The sequence below is a fragment of the Benincasa hispida genome, chromosome 4 (assembly GCF_009727055.1).
Source record: "Benincasa hispida cultivar B227 chromosome 4, ASM972705v1, whole genome shotgun sequence".
In the NCBI taxonomy this organism is placed as follows: Eukaryota; Viridiplantae; Streptophyta; class Magnoliopsida; order Cucurbitales; family Cucurbitaceae; genus Benincasa; species Benincasa hispida.
The window spans coordinates 69,083,417-69,101,493 of record NC_052352.1 but is presented as its reverse complement, the minus strand read 5'-3'; the positions used below and the strand labels follow the sequence as shown (position 1 = coordinate 69,101,493).

Genomic DNA, 18,077 nt, shown 5'->3' with positions numbered 1-18,077 from the left:
AAAGGGAGAAGGATGATTTTCTTGCCTAGCCACATGAATTCGTAAGTGTTGGTTCTACCCTTATGAATAGTTTGGTTATCATGCTGGCAAGGTTTACCTAAGAGGATATGATATGGCACACATCCATTTCTATGACATCACACACAATTTGGTTTTTATAATGATTTTCTGCTATAGACCGATCTCCTTGGCAGCATTGTTGATACTTGCTGTACAAGATTTGTTGATAGTTCATAGGTAGGAACCGTTTCTTCATGAGTCTCAACATCTTGGGCCAACTCTTTATTGGTGGTTTGCCATAGTATCTCCAGTTGTTCTCGACTTGTTCCCACCATGCTGAAACGCCGATTTGAAGTTTGTAGGCCACGAGGTGTACTTTCTTCTTCTCGACTGTGTTAGTATAAGCAAAAAAAAATTTCAACGTTTCTTACCCAATCTAGATATCTCTCTATGTCCATTCAACCATTAAAGGGCGGGGGATCCATTTTGATCTTGTAGTCTGGTTGTTCTTGAGTTTCTTGATCTCCAATTTGTCTTCTTGGAATTCTTGGATGAACTTCTTGGATTAGAGCTTCTTCCTCATTTGATGAAGCTGAGTCATCCATCATGAATCCGGGTAAAGAAAAGGTCATGAGATCTCTCGTCTTCTTCCTTGCAGCGTTTCTTGGAGGCTATTGGTTCTTCTTTTGGTAGGAATTCTTGGAGCAATTTGATTGTTGGCCGTGAATGAGGAAAATTTCTGTGTGAGGTTCTCAATGGCCTTCATAATGTTGGAAATCTGCTTGTTGATGTCCACTACTGCCAGTTCAACATCATTCAGACATCCTTCTATATTGGAGGTAGCTTCTGCTACCATGGTGTTTGGGTGGAGGGGATCCAATTTGAAAACTAACTTTTTCAGCCTTGAATCCGTGGGCTCTGATACCACTTAATGCACTCAAAATACTGAAATGCCTCAAACTTTATTCAAAGATGATGAAATGAATACAAATGGCCCTATTTATAGGAAAGTCAGCCGGTTAACCTATTAAATAAGTGACCGGCTGAGCAGGTACCCTGTTTTTACAATAAGTACTCTGTATTTTACACTAATTAATTGACTGCTAATGAAGTAAACCAACAACTTACAGCTGGAACTAATTAAAACAGAGTATTCCTACATCAGTATATGTATGTGTGTGTATTGTATGTATGTGTGGATATAATTTGATTTTGATGAAGAGAATGTATTCAACAAAAGAGAATGAACATAGGCTTAGCATCATTTGTTTTAATTATTATGTTCTATAATAGAAAATAATTATTAATATTTATTTGAAATGAAATTAGATTCTATATTCATATTAATTAGGAATAGCTAAGATCCCAATAATTTAGTAAATTACTATGCATGTAACATTCCTGTTATGTGAGCTCGCTTAGTTCAGAGGTTAGAGCATCGCATTTGTAATGCGATGGTCATCGGTTCGATTTCGATAGCTGGTTTTTCTCTATTTATTTGATTTATCAATTATGTCAAAAATCAAATAAATTGAGAAACGACTTCTTATCCTTTTTTCAAAGGTCACCGATCTATCATGTCGTAGGAACTTCCCTTCATGACTAAAGGAGAGGTTCTATAAGAAAGGAACTCTTACTTTTTTATATCATTTACATATACAATAGGATCCAGATATTGATCCGAGTCATCTAACTATTCTTTGTTTTGTAGTACAATACTTTACTGGATTTCACTTCATTTATCATATTTATCATTTAGTTTAGTTTTACTTTAGGTTTATGAAATTTAAATAAAATAAAAATAAAGAGTCTTTATGTCGCGTTACAGAGGGCCTCGTTTAAAAAAAATACGCCATCTGGGGCCTTTACCGGGACTAACTAGTAAAAGGCTCAAAACTGAAAAAAGGATCTTAAAAACCAATCGCGTTCCGGTAAAAAATCTCATTATCGTATTCATTTAGAAGAAAAACAAAAATTGCGTTTTCATTATGGTTTTATAGAACGAAAATTACTTAAACATGTTCGTATCGTTGGAAAAGCTAGAGGATCAACGGGTCAAGTTTTACTACAATTACTTGAAATGCGTTTGGATAACATCCTTTTTCGATTGGGTATGGCTTCGACTATTTCTTAAGCGTGGCAGTTAATCATAGACATATTTTAGTTAATGGTTCTATAGTGGATATACCAAGTTATCGGTGCAAACCCCGAGATATTATTACAGCAAAGGATGAAAAAAAATCGAGAGCAGTGATTCAAAATTATCTTGATTCATTCCCCCTCAGGAATTGCCAAAGCATTTGACTCTTCAGCCATTGCAATATAAAGGATTAGTCAATCAAATAATAGATAGTAAATAGGTCAGTTAGAAAATAAATGAATTGCTCGTTGTAGAATATTATTCTCGTCAGACTTAAACCTAACTAAAAAACAAGGGTTCGGACAATTTCGTCCTCCCCTTCGCCGAAGTCTAAGTAAAGAGACCGAAGGAAGGTAATGTTTTGATCCGGAAATTTTTCTATCATTCATGTATCATTGAGTGGGAGGGGGATTTTCATCTCTTGTCCATTCTTTCCGGTCCTCTTTCTCTTGATGTTTCAAGGAAAAAGGGATGAATGAAACGAGGCCGGTCGAGCTGCTTTACCGTTTCGATCCGTCACTCTTCCTTTCGAGGGTTGAGTTGTTCAAGAAGTTTGATTGCAATGAAGCAAGATCCGAAACTCCTGAACCCTTTGTTGCAACGAAAAAACCCGGGTTTTTGCAATTTAACACATTCTGAAACTATCTTGATTTCATTTGACTTGGAATGTGAAATTTCTTCATCAATGCTTCAAATACTGGGGAGCTTTTATTTCTTCACATTCATCTTTGTCTTAGCATCATTTTGTTAGATACATTAGTTGCCTGCTTCATTTTCTCCTTGTACTCTTTCAACTCTAAGAAATAAATCCTAATCTTGATAAACCGAGGAAACTTATCCTAGTCTTGATAAACTAAAGCAACTTATCCTAGTCTTGATAAACCAAGGAAACTAATCCTGAATCCTAATCAGTTAAGGATTTGACCAAGATAACCCAATTTACTGTAATCTTTTGTTTTTTAAAACGGAAACAAACTTTTCATTGATATAATGAAAAGAGATTATTGCTCAAAGTACAAAGCTCAAAATATAACGAAAGAAGATAATTATCACAATAATTCATAGCTCAATGGATCAACCCAATTTACCCTAATCTCTACTACATCACTCAATCTGACCTAAGAGCACTATGGTACTCACTGGCATTCATTCCTTTCCCCAGCTTTCTGAAGTTCACATTTCTTCGATTTTTTAGTTCTCTTTGATATGATTGTTCCTGTTCCCTTAATTTTCCAGCCGGTTCTTTCTTTCTCGTTTTTAGAATTGTATCCCGTTGTATTGTTTTAATTTAGAGGATTTTCTAGTGTTTGGATGTGATGAGGGGTGCTAAGGGGGTGTCAACCTGGTTGAGATGCCTGGGTGCACCTACTGATCCTTATGACTTTCTTGTAAATTGAGCATTAGTCTCACTTCATTTTCTTAATGAATAAAGAGACTTGTTTCCTTTTCCAAAAAAAAAGGAAAAAAAAGATATGCAATATAATTCATGTGGATGATGTTATCTTCCCTTTGTTTGTATGAAGACGGTTTTTGGAATTTAATTGATAGAGTTGTGAACTTAAAGGATGCTGATCCTTTTGGTCTTTGGACGTTGTATTGCTCATTGTATAACCCTCTTGTACTTTGGGCCTTAGCTCACATTTTTCTTAATATAATGAATTGTTTCCTTTAAAAAAAAAAGGATGTTGACATCTTTTCCTAGTTATTTCTTGCAGGAAAAATAGTATTTACTGCTCCTTCTCGACCACTGGTCTTGCAACAGATAGAAGCATGCCATAATATTGTCGGTATACCACAAGTACGATGGTAAACTTGTTTCTCAAGGAAGTGGTTTGATAGATCAGTTGTCTTTCTCTAGACATCTCATTATGTTAATTGGAACGGTTTCAATGACCTTCTAATTAAATATATTGCAGGAGTGGACCATTGACATGACCGGCCTGATAAATCCGGCAAAAAGAGCAGGTTTTTGGAAAAGTAAAAGAGTTTTCTTTGTTACACCACAAGTGCTAGAGAAGGATATTCAATCAGGTGATTCTTTTGATCCTTAGCCCTCTTGTATTGAGAGTGGTGACAGACTGGACTTAGGAATTGCAATTATGTATAATTACTCTTATTCTCAGTGCAAGGGGAAATTTATGTAGGACACTGTTTCATGCCTGGTTCATAAGTTCATCTTTAGTCAAAGTTGTATCTGAATGTAATATTGAGATGCTTCAGGTAAAAAAATTATAGTTTATATTCGTCTGCGCTGATTGAAAGCCACTAATGATCATTTTCTTGAGATTATATCTCTTTTTTACCAGAGTTCAATTCTGTGTTTTTTTTAATACTTTGCACTGAAAAACATATAAATCTCCAACTCCATTTGAATAATAAAGCCAAATTCCTGTTTTCCAAATTACCCAAGCCGTGACCTCCATCCTACGAAGACTTTGAAGTAGAAACCCAATTCACCAGATGGTTCAATTTACTTCCTTATATACCTTCCCAGACAAATGACCATAAAATTCTTTCCAGTTCTCCTCAATGTTAAAGGTCCAGCCAATTCCAGTTGAGCTCCAACCTGATTGATGAATTGTTGATCGAAAACCGGCTTCCTTGATTCTGTATCAGGACTAAATCAGGATGTTGATTTTGCAAAAAGTGCTTCAAGGCAACTCTCTTGGATTTATCACTAAGTCCCCGAGTATTCCAATAAATAATCTTCACGATGATTTCACTGTCTGAGGAGAAACTATCTCCAGTAATTGAAACCTGCAAGCAGCCACCAGTTAAGAAAATTCAGAATGAATTTGAGAAGGGGATAAATGAGAGTTACCTACCAATGGAAACTGATGCTGCTGAAATAAATTTGCATAATCTTCCCCCAAATGGTCTTCCAATATTGAATCCTCAGCCACAATTTTGGATGATGGATGCTCAAATACAACATAGTTCAATTCTGTGTTGTATTTGATGTTTGCTATTATATAGGGTGCTAACTTTCACTCATACTATTCTGCAAAACTTGAAATGTTTACTAATATAAAGTTCCACATTAGTTATCATCCATTCAGATTTTTAATTTTATAAATTTCCCCCCTCTTGTTTTGTTATGATGTATGACAGAAAAGAGAACATGCATCCAGTGATATTTTATGATTTATGCAGAATGTGGATTGCTGCTTATGTACATTTAATTATCTAAATGATGGAATCAAAATTTGGCGATTTATTCTTTTGTTCTCTTGTTTTTGTATCCTCTCAACCACTTTGTAACATATTTCATTATCTTAATGAAGAGGTTCGTTTCTTGTTAAAAAAAAAAAAAAATCATCTAAATGATGGAATCAAAATTTGGCAGGCACATGTTTGGTGAAATACCTGGTTTGCTTAGTGATTGATGAAGCTCATCGAGCACTTGGAAATTACTCTTACTGTGTTGCAGTTCGTGAGGTCTGTTGTTCAGTTTGTACCGTTTCCATTTCTGTTAGATCTTTCACTTTGGGTTTATTACTTTAATTTGCAAGGTTTGTATGCAGTCACCAGTATGATTTTGAATGTACAGTTAATGATGGTACCTGTGCCACTAAGAATACTAGCCTTAACTGCCACACCAGGATGTAAGTTTCTATTAATATTTTCTCCAGATTGTTCAAATTGTCTATATATTCTAAATCAGTTGCATTTACTCAGCAAAGCAGCAGGGTATTCAGCAAATCATTGACAACTTACACATTTCAACCCTTCAATATCGTGATGAAAGTGATCATGATGTCAGTCCATATGTTCATGACAGGAAAATAGAATTGATTGAAGTATGCGAACATTGTCTTTAAGTGAGTGATGTTCTTTTATTATAGATTTGATATTGTAGCTGTAAACTGGTAGGTTCCAATGGGAGAAGATGCTGATGAGATAAATAATAAGCTCTTGGAAGCTATGCGTCCATTTGTGGCTAAACTTTGCTCAATAGGAATTCTCCCCAACAGAGATTATAGAACGGTATGGTACAAATCTTTTGATGTAGATTAGAGTATTTTAGGAACCTATTCAACGTACTATCTTTGAGAAAATGTTAACATAGTGAATTGGATAAAAATCTTGTATCTTCAAAGTTTTTAAATTTTAAGTATTAAAAGTAGTGAGCTCTATTATCACTTTCATTTATTCTTTACAGTTATTTGCTATCTTCAACCTCAAAGATAATGTCATTCATTTCCTACTTGGACTTGCAATTTCTTCAAAGACTAAGATGCTCTAGATCAATGTAGTTAAAGCCCTTCTATATGAATTATGGTGGGAAGAAATCAACGCATCTTTCAGAATGTTCATTGTTCGAGTTATGATAGTTTTGATGTGGCTTTATTAAAAGCTTCTTCTTGGTGTTCATCATTGTAAAACTCTTAGGTTTGAGAAAGAATCAGAATGCTTTATTCATTCACCAAAGATATGAATATATACAAGTGTACAAAGCATAAAAAAGGAAAATATCACAAAATATTTACAAGAATAGAAAATCCTAATTATAGAATTATAACAATCATCAAAGAAGTTTGCTGGATTCTCCATTAAAGTTATTCACAGAAATTGGAACACATTCATTTTTTCTATTTAGAGTTTATTTTAGTTTTCTTCATTATATTTTTCTTTTTATCCTACAGATTCTCCTCTTTTGCACTTTATTATGTTCTTTGTTATTGTTCACATTTGTTTTGTTTTATATTGTTACTTTTTGCTCCTTTTGGAGTTTTGTATCCTTGCTCGTCTTTTCATTTTCTTAATGAAAAGCATAATATCTTTTTTTTTTTTTTTTAGAAAATTAGAAAAATTCGTTTGTATTTATGAGCAATTGTCTCTTTTAGTTGTTTCAATGATTTCTTTTTGTTTCTTTTGTATAAACATTTTGAGATTTGTTTGACAGTAAATTATTCAAAGTGAGAATAGTTTGTCTCTTTTAATTATTTTAATGAAAAATTTTGTTTTTTGTTTAAAAAAATAGTGAGATTAGTTTGACAATTGACACTTCAATCCAACTTAAACCTGATGGGAAACGGAGGATGCTTTCTCCTTTCTCCTCACCCTTTCCCTCCCACCAGTTTTAGCCCCATTCCAGCATCAGAGTTCATTTTTCTGTCAGTTTGCCAGTTTTGTTCCTCGTATCTTTGTGTTTTTACATCTTTGGAATTACCTTTTAGTTGGTTTCCATCATGGAAGTGAAAAGCTGCTGCATTAGTAGTACATTTTTCTGTATTTGGAGAGATAAGGACACATTTCTTGTTGAAGATACTAAATTTAAACAAGTATCCCCTTCTTCCTCGCATTTATTCTGGTTTGAGAGTTACTTGATTGATTCGTTACATCTTCCAGTAAGTTCAAAGTTTCTTAAGAAGGGTACAGGCTCTTCTGGTACTTTTTGTTTAGCCAAGATGCATTCCCATAATTGATGGTTTTTTGAATGCACAATCTGCCCGCCCACAGGGGGAAGAAGGCTGTTGTGTGTTCTGACTGGCCCCAACAAAAGAGGTTGGCTTGTTTTTTGAGAAATGATAAGAGAATCTACATTAATGGATTTTTTTAAACAGCTGATGACAGGAGATTGTTTAATTTTGGAAGCTGATCAGAAGAATGAATTCAGAAGAAGTTATGTGATAGGCCTGAGCCAACAATTTTATTTATTAACATATACTTGGGAAGATTTGAGAGCTCCCCTTCTCTCAGAAATCTCCTCAGAGAATTCCAACAATACAGTAAAAAGAAGATGCTATTCTACCCCTCAAAACAACATTATATACTCCTCAACAAAACTAACCAAAATATAACTAACCACAATAGCGGGCCTCACTCGTACATTCTCACTACAACACTATTTCCGCTCTCCCTTATTCCTACGTGAATAGACTTTATAACTGGTTTAATAATTGGGGTCTATCGCGACCTGGCCCCCAAGAAGCCACCTTGTCCTCAAGGTGGAATTCTGGAAATTGAGCCACAATAACAGGAGTATTGCGCAACCCAAATACTGCAGCTAGTTGGTATTACATAGAAAGATCACTTCGTAAGCCAATTGGTATAGGAAAGACTGGGAAGGTAGTGCCCACTCCCTTTTGCAAAATAGAAACATGAAAGACAAGGTGAATTTTCATGTTTGGCACAAATCCAACCAGTAAGCAGCAGATCTGACGTGGTCCACCACCTGAAATGGACTATATACGAGGGGCTGGCTTTGGGTGCTTATACCGAGATAGAGAAGCTTGACTGTACATTCGTAGGTTCAAATATACCCAATCAACCACTTCAAATTGGACATCTCGATGCTTCTATTAGCAATTTTAGTCATGCGATGTTGGGTGGTCTCAAGTGATGTTTTCAAGGCCCTTAACATTGTATCACACTCGCGTAATTGAATATTCACTTCCGCCACCAAGGAGGAATCCTCGACATAAAACAACAAAGGAGGTGGTTGTCACACCCCGTTACAGATTTCCCTTCTAACCTAGAACGAAGCGTGAAGACGTTAAACATCACTTCTCTCTATGACATCTAACGTCCCAACTCTTAATATATCCTGTACTCAAGATCAAACCCAAACTTCCAAAACCCATTTCCAAAAATAATCTATGTTCGTGGACAGAGTTTAGGAATTTGAAATCAGTTATGAAGAAAAAGGGAGAGATAAGTTGGGAGAAGTTTAAGGAAACTTTCCATAAAGACCTTTATCCAATGTCTCTATAGTGAAAAACGGAAGTAAATTTTGAGGTTGGTATAGTGTTTAAAAACCGGATGGAGAAAAGTTTAAGGAATGATTTAAGTGTGCAATTGTTCAGTTTGAAAATGAAACTGATAAGTGTAAAAGGTCTGAGAATGGACTATGGGATGAAATTCGAAGCTCTGTCATAGTAAGTGCGAGGTGGAGAGATTTCTCAAAATTGGTAGAGGTTTATTAACATTTTTCTTAAAGGACGTTACAGCTAATTTTGACTGGAAATTGGTGAATTAATAGGAAAACCGAGAGGAAGAGGCAACTTGGGAAAGCGAATAACAAATGAGAGCCAAATATCCTCATTGTTTCTCTTGATGACTTTCTGCTGAATTTCGAGGACGAAATTCACAAAAAGGGGTATTGACTTGTAAGCCCTTGTCCCTTTTTCTCTTGTTGATGTTTAGCATCTTCACGCCTCTTTCTAGATTAGGTGGGTAATCTGGGAGGGGGTGTAACAGTGGTGGCCTACCATAGATGACCTCGAGAGGAGTCATCTTCTAGAAGTGTTGTAAGTTGTATCATAACTAAACTCAGCCCGTGGTAACCACTTCCACCATTGGGTTGGGTAGTCGTAGCAAAGCACCGTAAATACCCTGCGGTTAACTACCTTGGTATGCCCATCCGTTTGAGGGTGGTAGGTGGTGCTGCGCTTTAGTTGAGTACCCAAAACGTGAAATAATTCTTCCCAAAATAAACTCGTAAAAATTCTCACGATCTGAGACAATACTCCATGGAAACCCATGTAAACGAAAAATTTCCTATAATAAAAACAGCAGCTACTAAACTAGCTGTGAAAGGGTGTTTAAGAGCAATAAAGTGACCGTACTTGGATAAACAATCAACAACCACTAAAATGACTTCATACCCATTAGATTTCGGCAAGCCCTCAATGAAATCCATGGAAATATCTTTCCAAAATGACTTCATACTCACCAGAAAACTTCGGTTGAATATCATCCACAAAGGGCAAATACTGACTTAGCTTTTCTTTTATTGTTTGCTTCTGATCTTGAAAAAAGAAAATCAAAAGCTTTCAGTGTTTTTTTTTTTGAAAGGAAACATAACTTTCGATTGATAAAATGGAAAGAGGCTATTGCTTGTAATACAAGGATACAAAACGACGAGTTAAAAAACTTAAAGGTACAATCCCAAGAGAACCATGACCAGGACAACGATTAGTTTGAAAAATAAAAGGAAATTGTTTTAAATGGCAAATACAGTGAAAATATTTTCATGTATAGCAAAAAAAAAGAAAGATTTTTCAAAATGGGCAAACATGTTTTGATTTTTTTAAAAATGCAAACACTGCCCTATTCCATGCTATCCTGCTTAACTAAAAGCAATAACTCCGAAATTAATAACCACATGAAGCGCCATAATCACCACATTACTCCCCTTCTTCTTTACACACAAAAAAGGGAGAGAAATAGAGAGATCAAATCAACCATGGTAGACGAAGACCAACGCCTTCGGAGAAGAAAACCTTGGAAGCCATCGACATGCGAAACTCTGAACTCCTCTCAAATTTCTTCCAAATAAGCCATCCGTTTTCAGATCGATACTACTACTGAACAGAAGTGTTTGATAGTATAGGGTTCCATCTCAAACACTTATCCAAGGAGTCCTAGACATGTGCTAGGTTATTCTAGACCGTTTTACATCCTACCGAGTATATACAAGATTATTCCAGACTCTTCTAGACAATTCGGAGTATGTACAAGCGTGTTGATGTTGGGTCGTTCTAGATATCCGATGTTCCTTCTGCGTTTGACTGTGTAGCTGATGTTGTTGGACATGCCTAGAGGCTTTCTGTGGCTTCCAAGTTTGTCCCGATGTGTCTAGGTCGTGGGCACGCACGCAGGGGCTTGCCGCGTCCTTCCTGTCCGAAGGTCAGCCGATTCCGGGTCGGGCGTGTGGGTCTCGCACACGCCGTTTCTAGCGGGCGCGCCTGGTCGTGGCGCGCACGCGTATGTACATCTAAGGCAGCGTGGGTGGGCGTCTTGCCCTGGTCTCTTGTGGCGTCACGAGCTTGTCGACCCCTTCTTAGTGGATGACAATGAGCTTTTTTTCGAAATTTTCAGAACTATTTTGTGGGGTGTGACACTCTCCCCCACTTATGCTCGCACACGTCCTCGTTGCTCTTCAATCGTCTCCGGGAATTGCCATAATAGTTCCTCATGTTCCCAACTAGCTTCATCTTCGGGTAATCCTTGCCATTTGACTAAGTATTCTGTGTAGTTGGGTGTCACGGTCATGCTTGTCCAGGGCCTGTTGCCCATGGCCGCATGCTCGATGATCAAAGGGGGTAGCTAGAGCATAATGGTTGTGATCCGGTTCGGCTAAATAGTGGGGAACATCCATTTAAACCTTGTTATCCGGTAGAGCGGGGTGATGTTGAGAGGTTGGGCCGATCTGTTTTCTAAGAACATTGTGAAGCTATGGGGGATGCCCAAAAGTATCATCAGTGATCGAGACCCTCGCTTCACAGGTAAATTTTGGAGAGAACTCTTCAGACTAATGGGGACAGATCTAAACTTCTCCACAAGCTTCCATCCCAGAGTGACGGACAGACAGAAAGAATTAATGCACTACTCGAAACATACTTAAGGCACTATGTTAGTGCCCATCAAGGTGGATTTCTTTTCATACAAGATGGGGCTTACTGATGACCAATTTTCTTAGCAACCTGCAAAGAAGCGAGTCTACAGCCGGAAGAGTCCATTTGAAAATAGTAATGAACCGCCAACCCAACACTCACTGAGTGCCCTAAAACTGCCATGAAGGACCAAACCTTTCAGCTTACAAGTTCGCCAGAGAATGGAAGGAAAGACGAACATCGCCGGGTATACTTAGAAAAGGCTGTGGAACGAATGAAGAAATGGGCGGACAAAAGAAGATCCTATGGAATACAAGCGGGAGACGAAGTAATGGTGAAATTAATACCAAATCAATCAAGACCCCCGAAAGGTGCACAAGGGGCTGGTCAAGAGATATGAAGGACCATTCCCATCATCGCTCGAGTAGGGAAGGCTGCTTACCGAGTAGAATTACCTCCCAACCGCATCAAGATCCACAACGTCTTTCATGTAAGCATGTTAAAACATTCCATGAAGACTCGAGAGACCTCACAACCGGAGCAAATATACTCGAGCCCCAACAGCCATAGTAACCGAGTATGATAGAAAAGTTGAAAGAAATCATGGCAGAAAGAAAAATAAAGAAGAGAGGGGTCCCCAATGTCACAATCGCTCTTTCGGAAACTTCTCTTAGCGATTGTGCGGCACTTGTTCCCGCTCACAGAACAAGTCAGCCCAACTCGAATACGGACTGCCGATGGCACACGAATGCCTCTCGCAACCCACCCCGTTTTAGGGAAAACGGGTTTAGAGAAAAGGTTTTCGTAAAGAATTTTGTGAGTGTGAATAAAGAAAGAAAGATTGTAGTAGACTAGAAAGCAATAAGCAACAACAACAGCTTTATAGAGTACTACTCCGGGTATGAGGAAGTGATGGTTAGTCTTATCCCCATATAGTGCATTCTGAACAAAAAGCCAACTGGCGCCCTTGCATATGCAAAAGGGCAAGTGGTCACTTACAATGAAAATGTAAAGAAAGCAAGCTAACTAAGCTAATACAATACGAGATATGAAAGTATGCAGAGAAGGGGGTCGGATCGGGCATGCGGCCATGGGCAACAGGCCCTGGACAAGCATGACCGTGACATTCTCCCCCACTTAATTGGTTGACGTCCCCGTCAACTGACCTTGTTCAAAATCTGCAATGGCTGGAGCTACATTCTTCAAATCTTCGACCCGCTCCCAACTGATCTCTTCGTCTGGGAGATCCTTCCATTTCACTAAGAACTCTGTCAGTTCTCGTCTGGGTCTTCCAATACGGCGCGTACGTTTATCCAGGATTGTGCAACTTCTTTCTCAGCAGAACTCTTCATCGTGACTGGTGGGCGCCTTAGCATGTTTCTTTGTTCATCCTCGGGATCGGGATGATAGGGCTTCAGGATACTCACATGGATGACAGGATGAATCTTCATCCATGAGGGTAACTGAACCTTATATGAGGTTCTCCCGACCTTCTCAATTATCTCCACTGGACCTTCATATTTCCTTACTGGCCGTTGGCTCTCTGGCCTCGGAAACGAAACTGTTCCGGCCGTAGCTTGATCAGGACCTTGTCCCCAGCTTGAAACTCAAGGGCCCTCCGCTTCTTATCAGCCCACTTTTTCATCCTTCTTGATGCTCTTTCTAGGTAGGCGCGAGCTATCTCAGAGGTTTTGCTCCACTCTTTAGTGAAGTTATGTGTCTGAGGACTTTTACCTACATAAGGGTGGTCCACCAAGTGTGGCATGAGTGGCTGTCTGCCGCACACCACCTCGATAGCGGGCGTTTTTCCCGTCGCGGAACTCTGCTGGCTATTGAAGCTGAACTGAGCCACATCTAACAACTGGACCCAGTTCTTCTGCCTAGCGTCGATAAAGTGACGCAGATATTCCTCGAGCATACTGTTGAAGTGTTCCATCTGGCCGTCAGTTTGGGGATGATACCTAGAGGAGATATTCAGTGTTGACCCCAATATTTTGAACAATTCGGTCCAGAATGTCCCAGTGAATCTTCCGTCCCGATCGCTAACAATGCTCGCGGGGACACCCCATAATTTCACGATGTGTTTGAAAAACAGCTGGGCAGTCATCACGACTGCGTGCACATTTTCGGCGTTGGGACGAAAGTGGCATATTTTGAGAACCAGTCGATGATAACAAGGATCGATTCGAACTCTCCCACCTTGGGCAAATGGGTGATGAAGTCGAGAGACACGCTCTCCCATGGTCTAGAGGGCACAGGTAGGGGTTCCAGCAGACCCACTAATTATTTCGCCCTTTCGACCTTATCTTGTTGGCAGACAAGGCAAGTCTTGGTAATTGCATGACATCGTCCCGAAGGCTTGGCCAATAGTAGCCTTGTTTCAGAAGGGCATAAGTCCTCTGCCAACCATTATGTCCTGCCCACAGGTGTGTTGTGGCACTCCTTCATCAGCACAACCTCGTAACTCCCCGAATCTGGGGATAGTAGAGTCGATTGCCCTTGGTGTATATAGGTGCATCTTCCACCCAGAACTGCGTGTCTTCCCCTCTCTGGCCAACTGTATAGGAATGGCCTGCCCGCTGTGTGTTCGTTTCCAAGTGAGTTTTGACAGTTTTCGTACTGTTGCATTCTCAATGTACTTGCTATAGGCGGGCGAAACATGCACAGGGCCGCATGTTCGCTGCTTTCGGGTAAGAGCATCGACCGCTTGGTTTACTTTTCCCCGGTCTAATGTTCGAATTGGAAAGTCGAAAACTCCGCTAGCACACACTCCTGCCACCCGTGCCTGTTTTCGACGACAACTATTCGGTTGGTTGAAGAAGTGACAAATGGAGTTGTTGTCAGTCTTGACCACGAACGAACTTGGCCCCCAAGAGATACTGTCTCCAGGCCTTCAAGCAGTGAACTACTGCTAACATCTCTTTCTCGGAGGCGGCATACCTCCGTTCTCGGCATCATTTAGTTATCTTATACTTAATACGCGATGGGGTGTCCGTCTTGGAAGACCACCACAAACGCGAAGAGTCAAAAGCATCAGATCTCTAACTTCAAATGGCTTGGTCACGTCGGCAATTCCAAGGACCGGCCCCTCAATCATCACTTTCTTCAAGCCCTCAAAGGCGGCTTACTATTCAACAGAGGAATCCAGCTCCATTGGCTATCCTTCTTCAACAGTTCGGTTAAATGGCCCTGTTCTTCTCGAGAATCCTTCTACGAAACCGCCTATAGTAGTTGGCTAGTCCGAGGAAGGATCGTAGTTTCGGTCACGGATGATGGTACCCCCAGTCTCTAATCGCGGCCAACCTTGCCCCTCTTCCATACCAATCCGATCACACTCAATCACGTGGCCCGAGGAAATTTATGCGCTCTTGGGCAAGAGGAGCACTTTCTCTCTCTTTTTACATAAAACTGATTTCTCTCTCAGCTTTTCAAAGACTAGTTTGAGGTGATGTCGATGGTCCCTACAGCGAGGCACTATAGACCACAATGTCATCAAGATACACTATGACGAATTTGTCGAGGTATTCGTGAAACACTTGGTTCATATTAAGGTACAGAACGTTGCTGGAGCATTGGTGAGGCCAAAGGGCATCACGAGGAATTCGAAGGCTCCATATCTCGTGATACAGGTCGTCTTAGGTTCGTCTCCTTCAGCAATTCGAACCTGATTATAATCCAGACCGTAGGTCCAGTTTCGAGAAATACTTAGCACACGTGAAGCTGATCAAATAAGTCAGTAATGATAGGAAGGGGATATTTGTTGCGGACTGTGAGCTTATTCAAGGCCCGATAGTCGATGCACATAACCGGAGGCTCCCATCCTTCTTCTTCGAATTAGTACTTGGGGCCCCGTAAGGAGCCTTCGCCGGTCTGATAAATCCTGCATCTAACACAACTCGTCTAAACTGTTTTCGGAGCTCAGGCCAATTCTGGCAGGGCATCCGATATGCATTCTTGGCAGGCAGCTTTGCCCCTGGTAATCAACTCAAATCTCATGGTCAATCCCCTTCGTGGGGTTAAGGACTTGGGCAAGCTTTTCGGCATGACATCACTGATACTCTTCCAAGACAAATAGAACGTCTTGGGGGATTCCTCGGAGTGGACTACAAACTGATTCTATACCGGGATGGCCATATGAAACGTGGGTTCGTCGTGGGCACAGGCCCTCTCTTCAATTGGAGGCGCTGAGATCATTCTCACCCCAATTTGGCTGCTTGATACTGGGCTTGGACTACGGTGGGTGTAGATCCGGTAATGACTAAGCATTTGGCGAGGGGCACATGTGGTATGACTATCTCTCAAGTAGGAATTCCATCCCCAGTACCCATCACCGACGTCGAAATCATCCATCTTGACAATCACGAGAGTCAACAAGAAGCCCTTTCAGTCTCCTAACTTCACCCGGAGTTCTCTTCGCTAATCCTCGTAATCGGTAGGGCTACTTGCGGAATTCACAGCTGGGCTTCATCTTCCCTGCATCTCTTTGCCAAAATATACCAAAGTACTACAGAGCGCGAGCTTCCGTTTCAGCCATGAAGTTATGGGTAGCCAAGAGTCAATCACCGATAGTGTGTTTTGAGGCCGACTCTTCTTCCTTTGGTCTCGCACCCAAGCATCCAGCGATACATACATGAGACATTTCTCTAAGGGGCCTTCCGTCGCTTCTTCCCATATCTGTCTGAGTAGCAAGATGTTAAAGCAAGATTGTCAGATGCCGGCCCATTCCTGGGATTCCTCCACTCAATGTTCTCTTTCTTGCGGCAATGGACACGTCGGGAGTTGACTTCGAGTTCACTGTTACATGTATCCACGCCTATGTTGATTTTCATTGAATCAATGGGTCTAAGTCTTGAGAGCATCATGCGCTGAACTCTCGATTGTGAGCATTCGACTGATCTCGCGGTTGATGCCGGCTCTCTAGTCATATGAAACAAGAATAGTGGGGCGATTGTCAATTGTTATGCCTGTTGCTGTGCCGGCGGCCCCCGCCAGTGTTTCTGATCTCGGCTGAGATGATTTACGGTCCCCCCCTGTGTTCTTGTCTCCTCCCCCAGGAATGGGAGGACTGGAACGACTGTTTCTGTTCTCCCCATTTGAGGAAGTTGATTGTTTTCCTCACATCTTGTGAGTCAATGCTAAGGTCGTATAGCCGTTCAGCTGCCGCATAGGCAAGAGGGGAGATCCTGTACTCTCTGTTCATATAGTTTTGATTTCGCCCACGGTTTCAACCCTTAAACAAAGCAAAAGACCTTGTCTTTTTCAGACATATCTCGTATGTCCAACATGAGTACTGCAAACTGTTTTACGTAGTCCCTGATGTTACCTGTTTGCTTTAGCTCTCGGAGTTTTCGTCGAGCCAAGATCTCGACATTTTCAGGGAAGAACTGCGAACGAAGTTCTTTGTTTCAATCTATCCCAAGTATCAATAGTGCAGCGTCCTTCTGTATGTCTGTAAATCGTGATCTCCACCACAGTTTCACATCTTCAGCTAGATGCATCGTTGCTAGTGTGACTTTCGACTCTTCAGTCACTGTGTTCGTCGCCTTGAAGTATAAAGGTCGAAGAATAAAATTTTCCAGGGCTTTCGCTTCTTGCACCCCACAGAAGGGTTTCGGTTCTGGGATTTTTATTCTGCTTACGGCCATTGCTCCCCCAGATGGGGCTTGGTTCCCTACCGCTCGGATGGTGAGATTCACCCTAGCACTCACATCTGCTATCTCGGCTCTGACGACATCAAGGGCCGACCGAAAGTCTTCAGACAAATCGGTTACCATCTAAAGTATTGCTTTTTGGGAGCTGTCCAGCTCTTCGACACGCTCCTCTGTGTGGGCAACAGAGTCCGAGGAGCTATCACCTCGTTCAAAGCAACCGGACCATACTGTTTTTAGTCTCGAGGGTCTCTACCCTCATCATCAATTCTCTGACGGGTAATCCGTCTAGGCGGCCTACCACCGACATCAATTCCATCGGCTTTCTCAGCAACTTCTTGTAGCCGAGTCTCTAGGAAACGGACATTATCTGGGACCTCTCTCAGGTAGAGCATTTGCTCTTCCATCTCTACCAATTATCCACATGGGACTTGTTCAAGTTCTTCGTCGCCGACATGATCACTGATCTTCCCTCTATAAGTCAACCTGGCTCTGATACCAACTGTCACAATCGCTCTTTCGGAAACTTCTCTTAGCGATTGTGCGGCACTTGTTCCCGCTCACAACAAGTCAGCCAACTCGAATACGGACTGCCGATGGCACACCGAGTGCCTCTCGCAACCTCCACCCCCGTTTTAGGGAAAACGGTTTTAGAAAACGGGTTTAGAGAAAAGGTTTTCGTAAGAAGTTTTTGTGAGTGTGAATAAAGAAAGAAAGATTGTAATAGACTAGAAAGCAATAAGCAACAACAACAGCTTTATAGAGTACTATTCCGGGTATGAGGAATGATGGTTAGTCTTATCCCCATATAGTGCATTCTGAACAAAAAGCCAACTGGCGCCCTTGCATATGCAAAAGGGTGAGTGGTCACTTACAATGAAATGTAAAGAAAGCAAGTAACTAAGCTAATACAATACGAGATATGAAAGTATGCTAGAAAGGGGTCGG

At 40.7% G+C, this 18,077-nt stretch overlaps 1 protein-coding gene across 9 annotated transcripts in view; it reads left to right on the top strand.

The window, feature by feature from the left end:
- The window catches only part of LOC120075323 (DEAD-box ATP-dependent RNA helicase FANCM), a 77,669-nt gene that overhangs the window by 12,447 nt on the left and 47,145 nt on the right, over nucleotides 1–18,077 (top strand). For 8 of the 9 annotated variants that reach the window (XM_039028611.1, XM_039028610.1, XM_039028609.1 and 5 more), the window contains 6 exons: nucleotides 3,856–3,938; nucleotides 4,057–4,171; nucleotides 5,487–5,578; nucleotides 5,691–5,745; nucleotides 5,819–5,940; nucleotides 6,014–6,127. In XM_039028611.1, the coding sequence (XP_038884539.1) occupies nucleotides 3,856–3,938; nucleotides 4,057–4,171; nucleotides 5,487–5,578; nucleotides 5,691–5,745; nucleotides 5,819–5,940; nucleotides 6,014–6,127 (581 nt within the window). Of the gene's footprint in view, nucleotides 1–3,855; nucleotides 3,947–4,056; nucleotides 4,172–5,486; nucleotides 5,579–5,690; nucleotides 5,746–5,818; nucleotides 5,941–6,013; nucleotides 6,128–18,077 lie in introns of all 9 variants that reach the window. The other variant, XM_039028616.1, reaches the window with a different exon arrangement.